This window comes from Acanthisitta chloris, unplaced genomic scaffold, assembly GCF_000695815.1.
Source record: "Acanthisitta chloris isolate BGI_N310 unplaced genomic scaffold, ASM69581v1 scaffold16918, whole genome shotgun sequence".
Taxonomy (NCBI): domain Eukaryota; kingdom Metazoa; phylum Chordata; class Aves; order Passeriformes; family Acanthisittidae; genus Acanthisitta; species Acanthisitta chloris.
In genome coordinates, this window is record NW_008687818.1 from 19,907 (window position 1) to 36,884 (window position 16,978).

Here is a 16,978-nt window from a genome sequence, read left to right on the forward strand (position 1 = left end):
GTCCTTTTAATCAATTGTACTAATCAATGGTGAATTGGATTTGAAAAAAATTTAATCTTTGTGGCTGTGCACAAAAATGATGTGCAAAAACAAAAATTGTCATGCAGAAAAAGTCAGAGTACTTCATTAGGTACTCTGTTGGTAGAGCTTGTGAGAATGCAATGTTGGTATGTCAGTACATAACCTACTTGTAAGAAAGATGTATTGCTGATGAACAGCTGATGGTAGCTAGATTATTGTAATATTTGTCTCTTTTGGTAAAACAAATTAATGCCAAGATATCCAAGCCTTCACAGTTTGCAGAAACCTCAGATAATTTTAACCAGGGCCAAAGAAAATGGAAATTTGTGCAATACAAGCTAGCTGCAAAGTTGAAGGCATGGTACCTGCTTAGTCATGCGAAGGTTCCTGTGTCCCTCTGAAACAGAGATAAAGAGTCCTGGGCAGTTATACTACGCACATGGTCATGATCAGAGGTATGTAATTACTTTTAAATAATTAAACAAAGTACATGACAGCCAATTACATTACATATAGATAAAACAAAAATGAGCCTTATGTTGTTCTATATAAAAAAGGCTGGGCACAGCCACTGCTTTGTAAAGCAGCCAGGAACATGTACCACCTGAGATGGTGCTAATGGAAAAGGCTTCCACTTTCTTAACTCTTCACTTTGAAGGAAATCCACATCTGAAGGTTCATGCATGTTTCTGGTAGACACACTGGCAAACTACTTTGAGAACACAACCAGGCAGTTGATTTTCTTTCATCTGACATACTGTTGGGTTTAGGTAGAAAATGAAATTTTATGCTGTGGTGATGCAGATAGAGCAATTTCCTTTAACTGAAGTCAGCCTCTTTATTTCAGTGAGCTGGTGTTTTCAAACCCAGCGAGTGCAGGAGAACTCAGGGATGTCACTGACTGATCACAGCTTTGTCTTTTTCCCAGTAAGTTTTAACAAGGAAGTGCAAAGGGATGTTTGGATCTTTTCCTCAGTCTGAAGACACTTTATCCCTTCGTGGTGAAGTCCAAAGAGACTTTTGAATAAGAGTCATTTAACGTGCTTTGCCTTTTGCCACCTGTGATGTTATCCAAGACTGTTTATGATTGTTGTGTATGAGTTATGCATGTGTGAAAGTGTGAAAAGCACAAGCATTTCTACCCTTTTGTGACTGCTTCTGTACAAATAGATACAGCCATTGTATAGGGGTGTTTCCAAAAGCAACCAAGCCTAATTCTGTTCCCATTTAAGCCAACAGGAGTTTGATTAGAGAAGAGTAAGGCCGGTGCCATGTTATCAGAGTTGTTCACCTCACAGCTGAAATCCTCAGCCTGCTGCAGTCTATGAAATGCACTTCACTTCTGACTTCACCCTTTTGTTCTGTCTGCCAAACTTATACAAGGAGTGAATAACTTAGCAGCATTATCAGTGCCTATTCTTTACCTGACAGACTTTTTTTCACCTCTGTAGTTTAGTTCTATACTTCAAGGCTGTCAATGAGTGGGAAGGGCTATCCCAAACAAGGGCACTCTACCTGAGCTTGCTCTTCAGTGCTGCAACCTCACGGCCCAGGGCTTCGTTACTCTCAGTAGCTTCATCCAGCTCTCTCTGCAGCTTCCTGCGGTTGGCGTTGATACGCTGAGACTCTTCCTCAGCCTCCTCCAGCTGCCTTTTCAATTGCTTGAGTCGTGTGTTGCCCTTCTCAGCCTACAGGGAAATTTTAGAGTAATGCTTTCATTTAAAACAGATCTAGTAACTTTACGTTCCTCATTTAATTGTATACTTCTACTGAGAGTTTTATTGAAACATGACCCAAATCAAAGGTGGAAGCTGAAAATCTAAAAAGAACTTTGCTTTGTGGGAGTTCATTTTGCTGATAGATACTGTATTCAGACACTACCTTGTTGTTTCTTTTGCTGCACAGTCCTACCTCTGCTTTTCTGGCTTGCAGGTTGATGCACATTAGGTAAAGGTAAAATTTTGAAATAAAATGTGTTCAGCACCTCCATTCATATGCTGATAAGGATGTTGTGCACAGTCCTACTTTTCCCTGTGCTGTCAGACTACTACAGCTGGCTGGCATGGGCTAGTGCTTTGGCACTTGGTGTAGCGTGGTAGAATTACATTGTCCCATCTTTTAGCAAAGGGCTTTATAGCTCTCCCAGCATAGAATCCAAACATACAGTCTGCTTTCCAGAAGGGCATTTGTTTGAGACAGAACATGTAATCTTCCTTTCTTAGGGTTAAAGCCTGAAAATTCCTGAGCCCTACACTCAGGCCCTCGTGACAGTGTCATACCTGATCTTTGTACTGCTCTGCTTGCTTTCTCTCGTCTTCCACCTGCAGCAGTGCATCCTTCAGCTTCTTGTCCTTCTGGCGCAACGTCTTGGCTGCAGCCTGCTTCTCTCTGCAAAGGACAGTACAACACTTGGTTATGTGGGAGGTCTGTAGCCTTCACTTGCCTCAGATTTGTTTCTCATGTAACTGGCTCCAAGGATCCATGTGTTAAAGGTCTTACTGAATTCAACAGGTGAATTCTAAGGAAAACTTAAAGGCCATTTTCTTCTTCCCAAAGCAAATATATGTCTTTGCTGTATGCTAGAGGTGCTCCAGGAAGTCTATTCTGAAGCACGAAGTGATTTCCTCAAGGTATCATTCTGCAAGTGGCACAATGTGTTATGGCAATTAACCTTTCAGCCTAATGGGGCAGTTACTCTACACTGTGGGGGAGCAGATCTTTGCCTTTGGTAGTAGAACTTTCTGGTAATGAAATGGTTCTTAATCAGAAACTAAGAACTCCAGTTACTCGCCTTATGCCTCAGAAATGTTAAGTGAGAAAGAGGCTTTACCAAGTCTTAATGGCACTGAGAATCTGATGATACAAATCCTGTTTGCCTTTGTTTACTTTCTGTCTCATTAACTGGAACAATAAATGGACAGCTGTGCCCTCTGTGAGACCAGTACCTGGCTTCCTGTTCCAATTGCTCTTCGAGAGAAGCAATTTTGGCCTCCAGAGCAGCAATTGTAGTTTTGAATTTGGACTTCACAGCTCCCTCCATCTCTTGCAGCTTACTCTTTAGCTCTTTGTTCTGCCTCTCCAGTTGCTGCCGAGCATTTTCATTCTTCTGTGCGGTTGAGCGCTCTGTTGCCAGCTCATTGTTCAGCTGCTCTGCCTGCAAGGTGGGAAGGGATGCTGTCAGAAGTGTTGCATGCTTTCAGAGAAATGACAGGTGACCATTTGGGGTGGCAGTTCTCCAAATATTTGGGACCACAAATAGCTTTTGCTGGGCTACAAACTCAAAGTGCCATGTGTTGAAATGAGCTTTACCTGCTGTACTGCTTTCCTCATGCGATCACCCATTGCCTCTATGTTGCCCTGCTCCTCTTCCAACTCTTCCTCCAGCTGAGCAATTCTTGCCTCCAGGCGCCGTTTCTCATCCTGAAGGCTGTTCCTGTAAGTTGAAATTTATTAAGAGTGTAGTTATGGCTCTGACCAGTTGAATGTGTTTGAAACTATTATGAACTGCCAGTAATTCATAAAGAGAACTAGATATTTCACAGAAACTAGTCATATGTGTGCATGTTGTGTTGGCAAGACCAGACGGCTGTTGGGAGAGGAACATAACTTCTCTTGGCAGCCATGCAACATTCATAGCATGTTTCAGGCTTGTGCTTAATTCAATGTATTCCTACCTTCCAGAAGCAGCACTTGCAAGTTCCTCTGCCATCTCTTCTTTCTCCAGATCTGCTTGTTTGCGAGCTCTCTCTGCAGCAGCCAGTTCCTAGGAGGAAAGGAAAAGGCACCATAGTAAAGAAAAGAGCAAGTAAATGTTCAGACAAATAGATACAGCATGGTGAAACCACTGTAAGCTTTCTAAAACATGTATAAGATGGGTTGTCTTGCTAATGGAATAAACTTGTGTCATATAAACCCTAGGGAAGTACAATGCAATACACTTGATCCAGCCTGTCAGCTGGTTTGTGTTTTATTGGTTTTAGTCATAAAATTGCCATTTAATACATGAGGAATAATGGCAGTAACAAGACTTGAGGAATGTATAGCAATTGAAAACAATTTGTGTTGGATCATACAGTTCATTTCCCTTTAACAATGGTGAACTGTGGCTCTGCTCAGATGTAGATCCAACAACTTTGGTGAAGTGCATGGAGCACATGGAACTTGTCACAAGTGTTGCTTAGAGCTTTCAAACCATGATAGTTGTTATATTATTGCAGTTCTGTTTTGCTAATGAAGGTCATGTGTAGCCTCCTTCATACTGCTCTTAAGTTTCCCACTTTACCTCCTGAAGCTGCATGAGGTCTGCTTCCAGGCCCTTTGCTTTCTTCTCATTTTCTCTGGCTGTAGCAAATATTTCTTCTCTGGCAGCCCGTGCATCATCCAGCTCTCGTTGGTAGTCCTTCATCTGAGCCTTGTTGAAAAGAATAGCAAATTTATTACCATTTCAGTAGAAAGAAATTTAGACACTGCAGAACACATAGTCATAATGCTGCTTAAATTATATTTTCTGGAGAGGTCTGTTGGAAAGGTCTGAAATGCTATTCCAAGAAGGGCAATGCTTCCACTTGCATACTGCAGCTTTCGTGGTGCCTGTTGCCCATATTTCCTCTGAATATTTGAATATATGTGCAGTCTTAATCATTTGTTGTTCAGCTGTCAGCATGTGACAGAAGAGTTGATATGGAGAGGCAGAGTATACACAGGAAGATGCTAATTCAGAGACAACATGATTTCTGAACACTTTTTTATGCTCTTGAGTCAGCTGTTAGACCCAGGGTTGAAACCCTGTAATAGATTTTATCTTGTAGCCCTTTCTCTACATGGGAAGCTTTGTTTTACTTCATGGGTAAATTGATAGTAGGTGAGTGTTGGCTGCAGAATTTTAGAAGCTCTCTGCAGTGATGAAATGTAAGATTTTAATCATTTGCCCTGTGGAATTTTCCATTGTCATTCAAACTGACCATTACAATACAGATATTTGGGTATGGGGGTCTAGTTAAAACTGCCCCCTGACCAATAATCTGCAACAGGCATCAAGTTAACAGATGTCACCTAACTTTTGTGTTGTGACTGAGCAAAACAGCAGTGGGACAAACTGTATTTGCAGGATTGTATACCTGTAATTTGCGAAGCTGTTTGATGGCTTCTTCCCGACCCTTATTAGCAGAATCAGCTTGGCCTTCTAGGTCCTTAACATCCATCTCCAGCTTCTTCTTGGCAGCAGCTGCCAGGGCACGTTGCTTCCGCTCATCTTCCAGTTCCGTTTCATATTCATGGAGCTGATCATTAAAGAAAACAAATTCAGTTTAGCAAAATCCTTGAACACTCTTAAGCACTCTGTGCTTGTCTAAATAATACGTACAGCCCTCTGTATCTTTTACCTATGATTTTCCTGGCAGTTAAAATAGACTTCCAATTTATCCCAAAATTAAAGATTTTTGAAAGGAGTCAAACGAAGGGTACCTGTTTAAGGAGTTGTCTTTTCTTCTCCTCATTCTGTTCATCTCTGGCTTGTAAATCTCTTTCAAACTGGCCTTTCAGGGCCTGCATATTAACCTCCAACCTGAGTTTGGCATCTTCAGCAGCCTGTAACTCATCCTCCAGCTCTTCTAGTTGTGTCTTCATCTCTTCCACTTGCTGCTCAAGGGTCCGTTTAGATTTCTCCAATTCATGGACCTTTCAAGCAATGGGAATTTAATAGATTTGAGAAACAAACCCAATTGTGGTTAAACACAGTCTACCTGCAGTATAGGCCACATTTGAAATTATTAGCTGTGGACAATGAAAGACCTAATTTACACTGAAAATGGTAAATAAGCTTTTTTTTGGTACTCTTGCAAATCTGTGTTAAAAGAACCTGAGATTCTCCTTATCTCAAACTTTCATTTTTAATCTAGTCAAATATCATAATTTATTTAATATTACAAGTAATATAATTATATCCCTGTTATAAAAGAAGTGATTGGCAGTGCATCAGTGGAAATTTGCTGCAGCTGTATAAGTAAACATTAGGCAGGTGGCAAAGTCAAATCTAACTAATAAAATCCGAATTGTGGAGTTTACAATTTCAAAGCTGTGTAATAAACTAGTAAATGATTTAGAATCTCTCTAACTTTTTTTCAGTCTTAGTAATCAATAAGAATCTTCTTCATGCTTGAAGTTATGTTAAAAATAAAGATAGTTTACAGTTACTTTGCCAAGTCCCTTGGAAGTTTTGACACAAATGGAATAGCCTTTGAATTATGTCTGACATATCTGATCTTGCTGGATGGATTTGTGTGCCACAGAGAATTTCCCACACTGAAAACAATGATCTCTTTTTTTAGCTGCTATTTTAAGTTATTGTTGTGGAAATTGTTCTAAGACCAAAACTTACATTCTTGCCAACATCATCTTTGGAGCTAACAAGATCTTCCATTTCAGCTTTCAACATTTTGTTCGTTCTCTCCAGTTCTTCTTTGGCTTCCAAAGCCTCTTCAAGTGCTCGGGCCAATGACAAAGCCTTTGTTTCCTTTTCTCTAGCTTCAGCTTCTGCTCTGTCCCTTTCATCTGCATATTTTGAAGAGATGTTTTTCTCTTCAGCTAGCATCTGTAAAAAGTAGTGTTAATACAGGAAGTCATTATTAATAGCGTTTTTCTATTGCAGCAGAGAAAAATCTCTGCTGTTGATAAAGGTATATAAATACAAAATTCGCCAGTCTACGTGGAATTAAATTTTAGTTTATTTTTTGTCCTTTTTCACTAAACCAGTGGACTCTGTGAGTTCCAGAGAAGACAGGGGATAACACAGCAAGTCCATACCTGATCAAACTTCTTCTGTTTCTTCTCCAGATTGGAGACCAGCTGACGCTGGTTGTCTAAGTCCACCACCAGGTCATCCAGCTCCTGCTGGAGTCTGTTCTTGGTTTTTTCCAGTTTGTCATAAGAAGCAGCCTTTTCCTCAAACTGTTGTGTGAGACTTTCAATTTCCTTCTGAAATTTCTTTTTGCCTTCTTCCATGATTTCTATTGTGCTGGTATATTCCTGTATCTTCTTCTTAGAGTCAGAGAGCTGAAATTTGAATTCAGAGGACAAACCTTTGTAGCAGTGACAACAAAACATGGCAGAGAGACATCACTTGGCCAGGAGACAACTAAGACTTGGAGATCTTACCTATTTTTGACCCAAGTGAAACTAGTGACCAGTTCCCCATCACTCAGCCCTCATAAAATGAGGCAGAGCACAGACCTAGTATGCACATACAGGCCTTGTGGCAAGATTATCTTTGGAGCTACTTTGCATTTGTACCTGTCCTAGAGATCATACTTCAAAGGAAAGGGAGACTGCTGCCTCCACTGTGGAACTTCACTAATGCCATCTGGGCTAACAGCACTAGTTCCCTGGAGGTCTATGTGCTGTGCCAGGGTAATTCTACAGATCCTCTGGAATTGCTGACAAAGCTCTCAGTGGTGGAGCTAATGGGTTAGCTATGGCACTGATACCTGTATTGTCAGTGTTGAAATATGTCTCTCCAGATTTTGTTTTGCTTCTACTTCTTCATCCAACTGCTCCTGCAAGCTGTTCTTGTCATCCTCCAACTGACGAAGTTTGGTAGTGACATTTAGCTTCTGCCGCGTTTCTTCCTGAAGCAGCTCCTGCAGTCACCACATCAATCAGCAGTACAGTCATTAGTTTAGGGCTTTTTATAGTGCATTTTATGAATATTGTCAGTGAGCTGTTCTTGGATGCAAGTTTACCTGTGTATCTTGTAGCTGAGATCCTAAGGCTGCAACATCTTTGGTCAATTTGATTGTCTTGCTTTCTGCTTCATTGAGCAAACCAGTAACATTTTCAACCTCCACCTGTGAGACACCACAGTGAAAAAATTCAGTTATTTTGCACAATGTTGAAATCTTCCTCCAAACTTTAGTTGGCTTGTTTTTGTTTGAAATCCTAACTTTGAACATGATCTGAATCTCCTTGTATGCCTCTGGGTCACCTCAAGCACCAACAGAGTTTCTAGCTTAGCTGGAATTCACAGTTTTACCACATTTCTGGACAATATGTGGGATTTAATTCCCGTGGAACTAAATTCTACACACACTCTGCGGTGACTACATGTGTCATCTTTGTGACCTGTGTATTAAGACCCACAAGGTCTAATGCCATTTTGGTCTAGTTTAGCTTATTTTATTACTCTATATCAAACCTTAGGCATATTCAGGAAGTAATACAGTATGTTCCAAGCAATGAGTTGCAAAGGAGAATGGAGATTTTTGGTGGATTTTCCTTTCTCTTCCCAAGTTTGATTGAAGTTAATGCATTTAATTATATTTTCTTATTTATCTACCAACTTATTAAAGCAATGGTTACTGCTGCTGGGAACAAGATGTAACAATAAGCTTGATTAATAAAGAAATGGTTACTGCTGCTGAGAACAAGATGTAACAATAAGCTTGATTAGTATTGCTGGACATGCATAGTCACTGTCTCAGTGGCAGTGTATCCTCTCAGTTTCATCAGAGGCTGTAGTTGATCAATTGTGTGGTAATTGAGGTAGCAGTTTAAGGTAGGAACCCTACAGATGACAAAAACCAGAGCTTTCTTAGCTGCAGGGTCAGGATTTCTCCAGGTATACCCTCACACAACAGTATAAACTAGTCTTCTCAATCCCAGGGTGTCACAACAAAACATTAGATTCCTTCCTACCTGTAATTTGTGAACTTTTTCATTGAGTTCTGTCCGAACACGCTCTCCCTCAGTGTATTTGGACTGTAAGTCTTGCAGCTGTACTTCCAGCTTCTTCTTTTTGTGCTCTACATCTTGTTTGGCCTGATTCAAGCTCCTGACTTCATTAGCCAGGTCAGCGTTGTCTTTCTCCAATGACTGTTTGGTCTTATCCAAGTTTGCTTTAGCCTACAAACATGAAATGAAGAAAGATGAATTATGAAAGGAAGTCACGTTATCTAGTGGATAGTGATCAATAAGATGAGTTTCTGTTTACCCTTTTAAATTGTTCCAGCTGCTCCGTTAGCTCTTCCACAGCTTGAGTGTGCTTTTGCCTCATCTCCTGGACTTGGGCTTCGTGAGTTCGAGTCTCCTCCTCCAGAGCTTTCTTCAGCACCGTGACCTCCTGCTCACGCTTTGCTCTGGAAGGTAACATACATAAATGGAGCAGCAGCAACAAAGAACATTCCAGCCACTGGGAAAGTAACACTACTGCACAGTTAGTACAGTGTTGTACTGAGCTTGATGACACTTCTTTTTGACCCATGTGTTATATCTCCATACCTGAGCTCTTGCTGGGTGGCTGTGGTATCCAAAGTATCCTCAAGCTCTGTCTTAAGAGCCTCCAGTTCTTCACCTAGGTCTCTCTTCTGTTTTTCTGCTTTGTTTCTTGCAGCTCTTTCAGACTCCAAGTCTTCCTGGAGATCAGAGATGTGAGATTCCAATTCACGGATCTTCTTGAGGGCATTGTTCTTCTGGCTAGTTTCATCTTCAAGCCTTTTTGAAAAGAGATGATTTCATTTTATAAATTAAACTCCCCCTGATAATTTCACTTTGAGGAAATCAATATACAGACATTAAAGGTTTATAGTTTCTGTACAAGAAAATACCAAAGAAAGAGCAGGGACTGACTCAATAAAAATCTGGCAGCTGTACTTTGCCTGGAGATGCTGATCAGTTGATTCAGCAAAAGTTTTGGCTGAGTGTTGTCACTCTTAATTTTACACAGAAAATCCACTGACATTCCAGAGTGAATCAAGGTCAGACTCTTAATTCATTTCTGCCTTTTGCCTGTGAATTATGGTGTTAAATTTCATTGTTTACTTGACAGCACTGCTGTTGCCTGTGGGAAGAGGGATATTTATTGATACCTGAAGGTAAGATTATTTGTCTGTGGACAAACAATAGTGTGATTATTCTTCACAAAAGGAAGTTTGAAAAATGGGAGGATGAACTGATGTGAGATTCATAGCTGCAGCTTCTCAGTGTCTGAGGAAGGGCAAGACATATGTTCCAGACTGGGTTTTTAACTGTGTGCAGACTCAGGAGTGAATACCTGGCTAGAGCAGCCTGCAGTTCTTCCTCCTTCTTAGCTAGCTGTGCCTTCAGCTCAGCAATTTGTGCCTGGAGCTCTGCAATTTGCTCATGTAGATCATTTGCCTCCCCTTCCAACTTCCTCTTAACTTTATCCAGTTCTTGTCTGCTCTTCTCTTCCTTCTTCAGCCGCACTGAAAAAGTGAGGATTTTAGTCATCAGAGTGCACTAGTGCAAAGAGTCCTTAATTTCATCTTGAACTTAGGCAAAGAATTGTTCTGGCCTCCACTGTGGCCATACATTTAACTATAGTCACTGTGTTTTTGAGGCAAGATGCAATACTGTACTGCCACTGCTTATTTCTAGCCATCCCAAGGAATAATTTATTTCTCTTTTTCCAGAAGAACATTAATTTTTTTCTCTCAGTTTTCTCTCTACTCTTTTGTATGTAAAAAATAAAAGATATCTGTGGTTCATGCACCCTGAGGTTTTGATGACTCTCATGTACCAAGTAGTTTCAGCATAAGAAATTTGAAAAACATCCCACAGATTTTTTAGAAGTTCTTTCCAAATTCTGGGGTTTGGGGTTTTTTTTGTTTGTTTGTTTGGTTGGTTGGTTGGTTCTGTGCCAAGGCAAAATAATAAATCAACAAAACCTCCAACAAACTATTGCTTGTGTTACCTTCAAGTTCCGAAATCATAGATTCATGTTTGTTCTTAAGCTTTGTAAGATTTTTGGCTTTTTCTTCTTCTTCTGCAAGATTTGTTGTTAGATCACTTATTCTTTCCTCAAGGAGTTTTCTTTCCTTAAGAAACATAAAATACTTCTGTTAGCAGAAATGTCTGTCATTGGTGATCATGAAGCAACTCTTCAAGAACTAAAAATGTGCAAGAGACTATCTTTAAAGTGTCTGTCATTGGTGATCATGAAGCAAGTCTTCAACAACTAAAAATGTGCAAGAGACTATCTTTTTATGCTGTTTCTTGAGATTGCAGTGATACATTTCAGTTTGTCTGTTACAGAGGTGGTGTCTACCACTTTCATGTTCTCTGATCTGCTGCTAGTAGAATCTTGTGCTCACTCTAATGGCTGGTAAGGTAAATACAGGGCCCAGTTCAGAGGAGCATTCCCTTTCAAAAAGTCCTGGAATACACAGTTACTTCCAGTTTTAATTGTGAAGTTTGGTTGAAATGATTTGAAAACCAAGAGATTTAGTCTGCTCATGGCTGAGAAGACATCTTAGACTGATTGTGCTTGACTGCTGTGGGTACTTTCCTTGAAGATGTTGTTACTACAGCAGATCTCAAGCCCAGTAATTTTATACAATTTTGAATTGTTTAAATGAGCATTGAAAAATTAGCATAAATACATTTGCTAGAGGCTGGACTTATGGCCTGCTGAAACTGTACACACATGAGACTACATAGTCATGAGTATTCCTGTGGTTCCAGTGGAAGAGAAGGTTTTGTCTCATCTTTCACTATTTTCAGAGTAACAAACTGGACCCAGAACTCTTACCTTGCTTAGCTTGTTATTCTGATCTTCCATTATCAGAATATCATCTTCCATTTTCTTTATCTTGCTATCTGCTGCTACTTTTTCAAGTTGCAGTTTCTGCCTTGCAGCTTCTTCTTCTTCCAGCTGTTCCTCAAGGTCCTTTGATGGAGAAAAAGAAACCCACAAAACATGAAATCTGGAAATAAACCACCACTTAGATATTAAGAAATGTTGAATGTTGATTACTGTATGTGGAGTAAGTTGTAAGCTTTGTTTTTACTAAGAACTAGACAATCTGTAGTAATTAGTGACAGAAAAGATTTATTAAAATAATGTTTTAGAGGAAAGATTATTTAAAGTTCAGGTGGGGAAGAGGAGAACTCTGGAGGAAAGAGCATCAATTGATTTTCCTTACTTCAGTGGCACAGACATATGTTCCACAGAAAGTTGTGTAGCAAGCACTGTCATAGGATCTGAAGTTTGCCAATCTCCATTTTTCCTGAGTGAGATACGGATTTTTGTCCATATTTGTCATTTATGGCTCCTTACCAGCATTTGTTGTTGCATCTTTTTCTTCTCTCCTTGCAGCTGCTGGCTGCGTTCCTCCTCTTCCTCAATTCTGGCTTCCATCTCATGCAGAATCTCTTCCAGCTCTTGTTTCTTAGCAGCTAAACGGACTCTCATCTCTTCAGCTTCAGCATACAGTTCAGTTTCTGCCTGAAGCTGTTCCTGAAGGAGGTTCTTCTCTTCACAAAGCTATGCAAATAAAATAGATAGGAAGTTAAGGCTTGGACTGTGAGTTGTGTTACTCTACTGGATAGTCCTGGTGTACAGGCAGCAGCTCTAACATGTGTTCTTGTGTGGATGTTGGGCCTCTACTGAAGCAACTGGGAGTTTGTCTGCACTGAACTGTTGTTCTGGACCATTGCAGTGAAAGCAGTCATGAGTACAAAAGAAAGAGAGACCATTATTGCAAGAGCTCTTAGAAATGGTAAAAGAACAGCTAGTGTTTCCCAGAGGCCCAGAGCTGTAAATCACCTGTGAGTGTTTCTGTTCCAGCTCCTTCAATTCATTCTCTGCTTTTTGTTGTCTTTCCTTAGTTTTTTGTAGTTCTTCATCCTTGGCCTGCATTTCTTCCTCTTGGCGGGTGACTTGCAGCAGTGGTTTCACCTGAAAATAGGAAGGTTTTGTAAGAATGTTGCTGTCAGCATTTCTGTTACTGAGCATGGAAAGGAGCTGGGCTGACTGGCACTAAATGGCAACTCTGCCATTGCTCAAGGCTGGACAGGTACTCTCCAGCCAAGCTCAAAGTAAGCAGCTTTAAAGGAGCAAGCCTTAGCAGTGTTGGTCTTGGCCATCTCTGTGTTAATTCTTGGAGCCTTGTGAGCACCTCTGCCTCACTTTTGGAATGGCTCCAGGCCTGTTTGCATCCATTAATAATGAACAAAAGCTATATAGCTTTATTTCAGTCTGCACAGAAGGGCAATGTGCACATGCAGATGTGTTTTACTGCCTGTTTCTGGTTGCAGAGGAGGTTGCTATCAGTGCAAGTAAGAACAGTTTTTTGAATTCAAACTGAAGGCTATTGTTGAAAACCTCAGACCTCTTCAATAGGAAAAAACCCTTAATTTGCTCCAGTGCCTAGCAGAAAGATGCTTAGTGCCCCAGTTAGGCAATTCCTGAGCTACTGGATTCCCCATAGATATACCACTCTGCATGTTCAGAAAGCTCAGTTTTCCTCTGTATTCTCATTATCCACCTCTGTGAAATTATTTCATTTTTTGGTAATTAAACAAGTCCCCAAACATGCAAAATCTTTTATGAATCTTTGCTTAACTAGTTTGTTTTCTTCTCAGGCTAGAACTAACTGTAGTGTTAATGGCATTATATAACTATCCAGAATAACTCTAACCCCAAATTTTGTGAAGCTAATGAAGCTCTTGCCATCAGCTGAAATGGACTTTGGAACAAGGAATGTGCCTGACAAGATGCACCTCATTATCATATGCATTTCATTTCTTTTGGAAAACTGAGGAGAGATTCACTGATAGCAGTCACTCACTTTGGTGAACAGCCTCCACCATTGCCAGTTCCTCAGCTTCAGGTAAGCAGCACAATTTCTTTGGATAACCTTCATTGCAGTCAGCTGTTGCTGTCTCTTGGCAAAGGCTCTGCAATTAAAAGTGTAAAGCAAATTGGTTCAGTCTGAGAATACAAGGTGTCTGCAGGATACACACATTGAGCAAAGAAACTCTGCCATGAGATTCTGCTGATCAGCTACACGGCTTGAGAAACTTGGCACAAATTCTTTTGTTGCTTAAGCAGTGCCTGTGCTTTCTTGAGGAAAGGTGATAATGCTGTTTAACTTTCTGGTCTCTTATTTAGTCTACTGGTTTTTGGCTGTTTGCACTGCATAGATATGCAGAGATGACAAAGTATACATCTAGTTCTGAGTGTGAACATCTTCCCAGAGTACACAGGCACTCAGTTCTTGCATTGATAACGTTCTTAAAGCATATTATATTTAAATTTCTTTGTTCATCAGTTTGAAAGCCTTGACAGTATGCAGAAAATAAGGCATTATTGTTCATAGTTTGTGATGTACATCAATTGAGATCATGCTAGATGATAAGTGCTCCACGGCCAAGCTATATAAGAAATTATTTTATGTTTTACAAATGCCAGGGGTGCTGCTACTTGTAGTGCCTAAGACTCCAGTCACAGACTAGGAAGCTCTTCCTGCTTGTATAAACACATTTTAATGATGGGTCATTGCATCAGAGAAAGAACTGTACAGAGGGATGTAAGTAGCCTCACAGTGTAACTGCTTCCCTGTAATTATACAAATTAGCCTCTTCTGAGCAGGAAGTGAATCTTGCATTGGACACAAGTTGAGTTCTAATGAAATACAAATAATAAATAATAGTAAGATGCCTTAATATTATCAGTTTCTTAAATGGAGAACTAGAAGTCCCTGTAGATACTCTGCTGCAGAAGACATTCTTTTTATTAGTACATATCCTTACTTTCTTGCTAGGTAGCCTCGGGACATAGCTTGGAAGGTGATAATAACATCTGTGATCTTCAGGTCTCTCTCTTCTTCCAGGTGAGCCAGAACGCCAGTTCTGAAGAAGATTTTACTCTGTCCAATTCTGTACAAGTTGGGATCAAGTTCTAATGCTTTGATCTGGAGGAAAACAGGGATATTTGTTAACTCCAGTGCTGAGGTTTAGGGTATTAAAAATCACTTATCATTTCTCTTCAGTCTCAACACATTTATATAACAAGTGTAGACCTGATTATCAATAGGATCAAAAATGCTTTCCTCACCATCAATATGCAAGCCTGCTTCCCATCCATGAATCCTTTAGGAATAGCACTCGCAGCAAGAATTTCATATCTGCCAAAAGACATTTATGTTAGGGAGGTTGAAACACATCAGATTGTTTTGTACAGACAAACATGCATTACAGCACTGTTAAACCCAGAGTTAGGCCTAGAATCTGAGGGATTCCTACCTCTGACGGAACTCCTGGAAGACAATCCTGTTGGGGAATCCCTGTCGGCAGATCCGAATGCCTTCCAAGACACCATTGCAGCGCAACTGCTCCAGCACTAAATGGGCATCAAGTTTGCCAGACTGAAAAGGGAACAGAAGGTATTTTTAGCACAGCAATTTACAAAAGTGTTACCATCCACATATCTATGTTTGAACACATCATTCAGCTCTGCCATGTGCAGTGAGCAGCTCGACGGGAAGAATGTGCCAGGAGTCTGAAAACTGAGTATTGGAAATTTACCCTCTTTTCATGATTTGGAATGATACAGCGGACAAAGTTGGGATTGGTATTCCTTAAGGTGGTCATCAGTTTGGTCAGCTGCTCCTTGTAGAGTTGTCCAACAGTACGGAACATGCCTTTCTTGGTTTTGGAAGCACTAGGGAGTGAGCTTTCACTCATCTTGGCCATTTGGTCCAGCCCAACAATGCGGTCCACTGAAATGTAAAAGAAAGTATGAATGAAACTGCTTATAAAAACTGTCCTCACCTCACATTACACCTGTCACTGGCACTGTTAAGCTGCAACTGGCCAAAGGGACCAGTATGATGCAGTAGAAACATACCCACAAAAGTACTAGAAGATGTTCTGGGTAAATAGTCTACTGTCAAACATGACAACATGGACCTTTGTTAACTGGTGACAGAATGGAGCAACTGAATACCCAGGATATGTTTTTACCTTGTTTGTTCTACAAAGGACAGTCCTTCTGCAAGCTCAAATTGGTATGCTGGTGTCAGAACCAGGAACATCATCTCTTGACTCCCATCTGTTACCCAGTGATTCTCAAAGTCTAGCTAATCATCTCCCTCGGTTATCTGATAATTCAGAGCCACCTTGCTGGTATTTGAATGCACATTTCTCTTAATAAATTAAATACTTATACTGTAGTGTATGTGTTACAGATCCATATAAATGTTTAAAAAACCAACTGTGTTTTATAAGCATTCAGGCTTTGTCAATTACACTTGAGCAGATTACACATCACTGGAGAGAACTGAACTGTGCAGGACTTGTGTGAGAGGAGTGTGTAAAGTCATTCACTCCTAACACCCAATAATAACCTGTATTAAATGAAGTCTAAAATGTCACATATTCAGCAACGTTAAAACAGTGTAATGAATAATTTTTATTCTGCTGCTGAATAATATTAACTAAGGAATTTTTTTATAGTGCTAAACAGTATCTAGTGAAGATTTCCATAAATATGTCTTAGAACACATTATTCTTCTTTCTTAGTTTAGTCTCTTCTATGCTTGTCATGGTTACACTTGTGTCCTGCGAGCAAGGGATGGCTGTCAAAAGGTTCTGGCAGGAGTTTCTCCCTCTAAATGACACCACTGATTCAGAGTTACAAATCATACCATCTTTCCAAAGGTCTGCTACGAATTTGTCTGAAGACTGGTTCAGCAAAGAAGTCACATTGTCATTCAGTGGATCCATGTTCTTTGTTAGCCAGGCAGTTGCATTGTAGGTGACCTGCAGGAAAGAGAGCTATGTCAGAGTTCCATTCTTGATAAAGAAATCTGGAGTGTCCAAGAACACAGGGCACTGTATTAACACAAAATCACACAAACAATAACAATGTGAAAAGCTTTCTAGGCTTGAGAGCCGAGTTGAGTATTTATTCTCACATGTATTAGCATCTTCTGCAAAAGGTCTGCTTGCTAGAAAAGAATCCACATTACTTGGATTTTCAATAACCTCAGTGCTGGTTATTTTTGTTTTCTTGTGAACTTAGCACAACCATGAACTTTTTGTGAATTTTATTTCATATGTTATGTAAGTAAAGCACTTAATATACACATTACATCATTAAAGCCACATCTTATCAGTGCAAGTACTGGACCATTTGGGTATCAAAGAATCAAAGTTCCCTAAG

General features: G+C 40.1%; 1 protein-coding gene across 6 annotated transcripts in view; it reads right to left on the reverse strand.

The window, feature by feature from the left end:
* The window catches only part of MYH11 (myosin, heavy chain 11, smooth muscle), a 49,338-nt gene that overhangs the window by 3,103 nt on the left and 29,257 nt on the right, over window positions 1-16,978 (reverse strand). For 4 of the 6 annotated variants that reach the window (XM_009080786.1, XM_009080785.1, XM_009080784.1 and 1 more), the window contains 26 exons: window positions 16,461-16,575; window positions 15,340-15,533; window positions 15,058-15,179; window positions 14,870-14,939; window positions 14,566-14,726; window positions 13,602-13,710; window positions 12,578-12,709; window positions 12,089-12,295; window positions 11,561-11,698; window positions 10,724-10,847; window positions 10,064-10,235; window positions 9,292-9,504; window positions 9,005-9,149; window positions 8,710-8,916; window positions 7,758-7,862; window positions 7,503-7,655; window positions 6,823-7,071; window positions 6,398-6,610; window positions 5,485-5,697; window positions 5,139-5,300; window positions 4,304-4,432; window positions 3,696-3,784; window positions 3,331-3,454; window positions 2,967-3,175; window positions 2,301-2,409; window positions 1,537-1,709 (listed from right to left, as the gene is read on the reverse strand). In XM_009080786.1, coding sequence (XP_009079034.1) covers window positions 1,537-1,709; window positions 2,301-2,409; window positions 2,967-3,175; window positions 3,331-3,454; window positions 3,696-3,784; window positions 4,304-4,432; window positions 5,139-5,300; window positions 5,485-5,697; window positions 6,398-6,610; window positions 6,823-7,071; window positions 7,503-7,655; window positions 7,758-7,862; window positions 8,710-8,916; window positions 9,005-9,149; window positions 9,292-9,504; window positions 10,064-10,235; window positions 10,724-10,847; window positions 11,561-11,698; window positions 12,089-12,295; window positions 12,578-12,709; window positions 13,602-13,710; window positions 14,566-14,726; window positions 14,870-14,939; window positions 15,058-15,179; window positions 15,340-15,533; window positions 16,461-16,575 — 4,037 coding nt within the window. Of the gene's footprint in view, window positions 1-1,536; window positions 1,710-2,300; window positions 2,410-2,966; window positions 3,176-3,330; window positions 3,455-3,695; window positions 3,785-4,303; window positions 4,433-5,138; window positions 5,301-5,484; window positions 5,698-6,397; window positions 6,611-6,822; window positions 7,072-7,502; window positions 7,656-7,757; window positions 7,863-8,709; window positions 8,917-9,004; window positions 9,150-9,291; window positions 9,505-10,063; window positions 10,236-10,723; window positions 10,848-11,560; window positions 11,699-12,088; window positions 12,296-12,577; window positions 12,710-13,601; window positions 13,711-14,565; window positions 14,727-14,869; window positions 14,940-15,057; window positions 15,180-15,339; window positions 15,586-16,432; window positions 16,576-16,978 lie in introns of all 6 variants that reach the window. The other 2 variants (XM_009080780.1, XM_009080781.1) reach the window with 2 other exon arrangements.